Here is a 6000-nt window from a genome sequence, read left to right on the forward strand (position 1 = left end):
TTTGAGTGAAATGTTGTTGTTTTACATTAAAATAGGGTTTTCTATTACAAATTGATAAGTTGAGTTAAATGAGTAAACAATCAATTTTTTTTCTTTTTTTTTTTTTTGTCTGTCTGAAATAATAAATTTGTGATTTTATTTTTCACACAGGGAGGTGGATGCAGATTTGCCAGGTATAACTGTTCAATTGCATCTCCAAGAAAGGGGTGGAGCTTTATGCACCCAGGGCGACTCACACATTTGCATGAAGGACTTCCTGTGACGAATGGGACAAGATATATTGCAGTTTCTTTTATTGATCCATGAACTCTGACAGACTCTTGAACCCATCAGCAAACTATTTTGTCTCTTTTTTTTTTTTTTTTTTTTTTTTTTATATTTTTTTATTTATAGAGTCTTGTTTCTAATTCAAATCAGACTATTTACTACTGTCTTTAAAGAATGTGGAAAAATGATGCATGGGGACCAGAAAAGTACATAACCCCCTCACTACTCCCATGTTGTAAATTTTAAAACTCCAAGAATACACAGACAATTGAATACCAAGTAAGAAAAATAGGATTTTGAGGTTCCATCACAAAAACAAGAAACCTCCTTACATTACAAGGCATAATTTGATTCTTTATTTTTTTCTGTGGACGGAAAAGGTATTTAACCATCAATTGACTAGAAACTAGTGACCTCACTGGAGCATGGTTCAGCCCATTAAATAGTTGCATAAAACACACAAGTAGCAGATGAACATTGTTAATGTCACCAATTTATTTAAGGCAGTGTTGATATGACAAATATTCAAGCAGTAATGTCAAGTAGCAAATAAGAAAAAAAAATGAGGCATTTTTAAATCTAAATACTCCACATGTATATTTGTTTTGCACTGCCGTCAATTTTTAAATGTAAGGAGATCTATTCTGAAGCCAAATAAGGGCCTACGTTGATGGACTTTTGTTTGCATTCCTATAGGTTATAGGTAATGTAAAACCCAATTCAAGCAAACACCACCTGAAGTGGGTCAAATGCAGGTCGAAAAAGAGGTCAGCTGTACCTGTCAATATCTGAATGACCTCGGAACCATCTCAAACTGAAGCCAAGGCTCATCAATAAATGGCCCTAACTGTCTTAGAAGCTTCTGTTCAGGTTCAATGCAACATAAGCCATTGCCTGGGAACTACTATACAACCTATGAGTTAGGAAATGGAATCTTAAATCTGATTCTTCTGAATCGGGTGCTTTACTTATAGGCAGATTTCCTTTATTATACAAAGCTGTGAGCCTGCATTCCTAACCCTCTGGAAAAGTACTGTATATATGAATGCAAGTCTGCAATGAGAGTCAGCGTACATATAATATTTATTGTGGCAAACAGATTTCTTTTTCCAAAGAAACCTGTCCCATTGTCACTCTTAAGTAAAAAAAGAAAAAAGTTCATAAATATAACAGATGTGGATACATCATAAGCATTGCCAACTATGTTATAATAGCATGATGGAATCTTACAATTACATCAGGGCTAGCCAATCTGTGGTGTTAAGAGCTTAATACAGGCTTGCAGTGCATCCTCTATGAAAGAGAAAGCTGTTTGTTATTTCTTACTTAATTGTAAAAAGGATACTCTACATTTATAATTTATTGAAATTTTCCTGCCCTAAAAACTTTAATAGCATATATATTTTTTAGCGGAAAGTAAAAACTTAAACCCACAGCTAGAATACAGCAATTGCAAATATAATATGACATTTTTAATAGTCTATCAGACCTTTAGGTCATATGAATGTCCAAATTTTTTTTAATTCAAAGAGAAGAAAAGCACTTTTTGAATATGCATGAATCCTGGCCTAAATATGCTACTGGTTGATTATTGCAAAAAATAAAGTCCATGCCAGTTTCTGTTTTGTTTCTAGACCATGCTAATTTATTGTATAACATCATTTAGTTGTTTTTATTTCTTTTACCACAAGCAGCCAAGGCCTAATGGAGGTCACCCTTGAGCAGTAATGATACCTTCAGACTTTTCTTGAAATGTAATTGATTTGTGCCATTTTATTGCATTTGTTTAGAGGAAGAAAACTCAGGTGCCATTCTTGAAAAAACTACTTGTGTTTGGAAAGACTAGGAGGAAAGGACAAGTGCCAGGGTTTCTGTGTTCCTGGTGCAAAGTAGGGCTCATGCACGAAACCATGTAATACTTGCAAATGCTTCACAGGTGATCCAACAATGTCTACCTATGAGGCAGTGAAGAGAAAACACAGCTAACACTGTCAATCAGAGCTCAATTGAATATTTGCAGAAAGTTTGCAGATCCTTTTTAAAGATGATGCTTTTAATGCTAGTCACCTGCTTGTACCCTTGTATGGGTTACTACTGACATTAATGTCTAATTGACTGGTTTTATTAGAGATGGTTTCATGCCCTGTCCTTTTGAGCCACTACATACATGCACTGACAGAGCCACAGATATAAGTTAGAAGCCTGCAGAAATTAAAAGGTAAAGTCTGACTGGCTGCGATTATAACATTTCCCTCTACTGTTTTATATGATAAAGTACGTTCGCTACATCATCAGCCAGTTTAGTCCCAAAATGCTGCAAAAATGACCAAAGTGCCTAAAACCGTTAACTGAATGTTCGCAAATTAGATCGAATGCCAACAGGAATCTTTTTATTTGATAAATTAGTGTTGCGGACAGCTTTCCTTATTTTTTAAATGGATCACACTAGAAAGTGCCTTCCTTGCATCTAGATAAGTTTGTTTCAGCACGTCCTTCGTGATTTTTTTTAAGTTACTACATTAAAACTGTTGCTATGCTGTAACTGAAATTTTGTTTTTGGAGAAACAATGCATTCTATAAGTGCATTGCTGGATTGATTAAGTTAAAGATTTCAATTTACTTGAAATTGTGTTAGTCTGATGTTTAAGCTTTTGTGTTTTTTGGTTTTTTGATTTTTTTTTTTTTCTTTTTTCAATCAAGGTGGTCTCTTTTTAAAAAAGAAAAATCTTTTCAAAATGTAACATTATGCAATATTTGCAAATATGAGGATTTTTAATTTGCAGTACTTGAAGAGAACAGCCTTAAAGTGTCAGTGATGTCATGTTTGTGATAAATAAATGTTAATTTAAAAAGTTTTTGGCTGGTGTTTCTCCTCTTTTTAATGTGGCAGATTCTGGTGCCTTGAATCATAAAGCTCTTTCGTGTATCAGTCTTAGACTCTAGTGGTGAGATCTTCGCAGCTTCCCCTACCTTCTGTGGATAGTGGACAGTCTAATGCCTAGTTCACACAATAAGAATAATGGATGAATGATCTTTTTTTTTTTTTTTTTTTCTTTTTTTTTGCATGCTAATCTTATCTTGAAAACAAATATGTTGCAAAAGTTATGAAAATTCTCATAAGACAACCTACAACCCTTGTCCCTTTAGTACTTGCACCCTTAGTTGTTGCTGAAGATTTGGGTCCCCCTATGGTCCTGCACAGTCAAACAAAACGTAAGACTTGCATTCCAGAGACCGTAAACAGTCCTTCAGCTTTTTTTTAGGTTTTATTAGGGGTATTTGAACTTGGTTGGGGTAAGGGGTGTAGGGGATGCCCAAGGGAACTGCAAATGAGGACAACTTCCTGACAACTATGTACAAGTCTTTTATACAGCAAAATGTTCCTTCCTGGAGAGCTCTTCAGCCTCTCCTAGTGTATGAATCCTCCCCTCATCCAGCTGTACTGGGTGAATCCTTGAGCAAGGGGATCCAGTGTCTGCCACTCTAAGTTGAACATTATGAACAGAAAGCCCCCCCTTAACTGGCCCAGGGGGTGTAGGATTACTCACTCAGTTCTTCCCTGCTATCTTTTTACGTTAAATCTCAAAATAAGTGAGCGCTTCAAACAACTAATACGATCAATTAGTGAATAGGATAAAATAAGAAGAAAGCAGCTGAACACCAAAAGGTACCATATAAACCTTCACAGTAATCAAAATTGCATACAAGGGAGAGGTGCAGCGCTAGCTGAATAAATATGCACTTAAATGCTTATTAAATATACACTAATATAAATCAATAAAAGTGCTAATAAAGTGCAAAACAGTGACTAAATGGTAAGTATAGTCCATAGCGTGCTCAAAAATCCAAGAGAGTCCTTAAAGAGCTCCAATCCCTGGATTCGTGGATGAGGTGATAAAGATAAGAATTGCGCACTCACCAGATACGCAATTCAAGTGCGCATTTAAAGCTGACAATCTCAGGGTCCTCATATGGATCTGGTCAGATCTGGTCACAGAAGCCTCTCATCACCTTGGTAGTGTTTTCCACACACGGAAGAAAGGGCCGCTCTGCAGATGTAAAGGACTCCCACCAGATACGCAATTCAAGTGCGCATTTAAAGCTGACAATCTCAGGGTCCTCATATGGATCTGGTCAGATCTGGTCACAGAAGCCTCTCATCACCTTGGTAGTTTTTTATAAACGATATATAGATGACATCTTGCTCTGAATTTTAAGTACTGTCCACATGGAAAAAAAAAAAAAAAAAAAAAAAAGTACTGTCCATGTGGACAGTACTTAAAATTCAGAGCAAGATGTCATCTATATATCGTTTATAAAAAACTACCAAGGTGATGAGAGGCTTCTGTGACCAGATCTGACCAGATCCATATGAGGACCCTGAGATTGTCAGCTTTAAATGCGCACTTGAATTGCGTATCTGGTGGGAGTCCTTTACATCTGCAGAGCGGCCCTTTCTTCCGTGTGTGGTAAAAACACTACCAAGGTGATGAGAGGCTTCTGTGACCAGATCTGACCAGATCCATATGAGGACCCTGAGATTGTCAGCTTTAAATGCGCACTTGAATTGCGTATCTGGTGAGTGCGCAATTCTTATCTTTATCACCTCATCCACGAATCCAGGGATTGGAGCTCTTTAAGGACTCTCTTGGATTTTTGAGCACGCTATGGACTATACTTACCATTTAGTCACTGTTTTGCACTTTATTAGCACTTTTATTGATTTATATTAGTGTATATTTAATAAGCATTTAAGTGCATATTTATTCAGCTAGCGCTGCACCTCTCCCTTGTATGCAATTTTGATCTTTTTACGTTGGTTGCTGCCTTCAGGCCTTCTGCTGGGCTGGCTCCAGATAGTCCTCCCTCTGGGGACCAGTGAGGCTAAGTAATCCTCCTGTCCAGGTCCCAGCCTGTAGATGGGCCCCCTCACAGGCTCCTGCATCTCAGCCTTCTCACATTTTCCACCCAAACTCTCTTGCTGCTGAGCAGGTTTAGTCATGCTTAAGAGCTGTCCTGATCCGATGCCAAGCCTCCTGCCTGGGGATTGGTCAGGACCCCTTAAGCATGCAGATCAGCCCCTCCCACCCAATGAATTCTAGAGACTTTTTCTAAATTGCTATATCAGGGGGCATTATCAGGGAATTGATCTGCAGAGCCTCTCAGCCCTGACCTAAAGTTAACCCAGCTGACTATTGCTCAGGCTGCTACTCCGCCTTTGTGGCTGAAAAATAACTAGCTCCCCCTGGCTACCTAGAAGGGCAGCTAGTGACCACTCTTGGCATAGAGGTGAAATATTTATTCAATGTTGGGAGCATTTGAAGTTTGCTACAGTCCATTTTTATTTGATGGACATTTCCCCTTTTATTTAAAGTGGTTATAAAGTCAATGTTTTTACCTTAATGCATTCCCTATATTCAGGTAAAGAAAGCATCCAGCTACTTGTTCTTCCCACAGTCCCTAAACACTTGGCTGTCTTCTCTCACTGATCCTGTGTTGTCCTGGCTGCTGCACAGCTGCTCTCTCTTCTTAGGCTTCAGTGTATCATGTGAATCCATTTTAGGCCTGTATTGCCTATGGGGGTGACAAATTGGCTAAATAGGTTCTGCTACAAGCAAGAGCACCAAAGCAAGTTTTTCAAACAGTTTATTAAAATTTTTATGAATAAATTAAATCCTTTTCTGCAGGTCAAAGTTAATATAGTGCTTTTGCAGATTTTGTTTCTTTAAAAAG

General features: G+C 37.7%; 1 protein-coding gene across 3 annotated transcripts in view; it reads left to right on the top strand.

Moving 5' to 3' along the window:
* Positions 1 to 3122, top strand: part of PLOD2 (procollagen-lysine,2-oxoglutarate 5-dioxygenase 2) — a 31187-nt gene extending 28065 nt beyond the window's left edge. For all 3 annotated transcript variants that reach the window (XM_089672553.1, XM_089672554.1, XM_089672555.1), the window contains one exon: positions 151 to 3122. In XM_089672553.1, the coding sequence (XP_089528679.1) occupies positions 151 to 306 (156 nt within the window). In that variant the 3' untranslated portion in view covers positions 307 to 3122. The remainder of the gene's footprint in view (positions 1 to 150) is intronic.
* The last annotated feature ends 2878 nt before the right edge of the window (positions 3123 to 6000 follow it).

This window comes from Staurois parvus, unplaced genomic scaffold, assembly GCF_062004578.1.
Source record: "Staurois parvus isolate SC_StPar_1 unplaced genomic scaffold, SC_StPar_1.0 ptg000131l, whole genome shotgun sequence".
In the NCBI taxonomy this organism is placed as follows: domain Eukaryota; kingdom Metazoa; phylum Chordata; class Amphibia; order Anura; family Ranidae; genus Staurois; species Staurois parvus.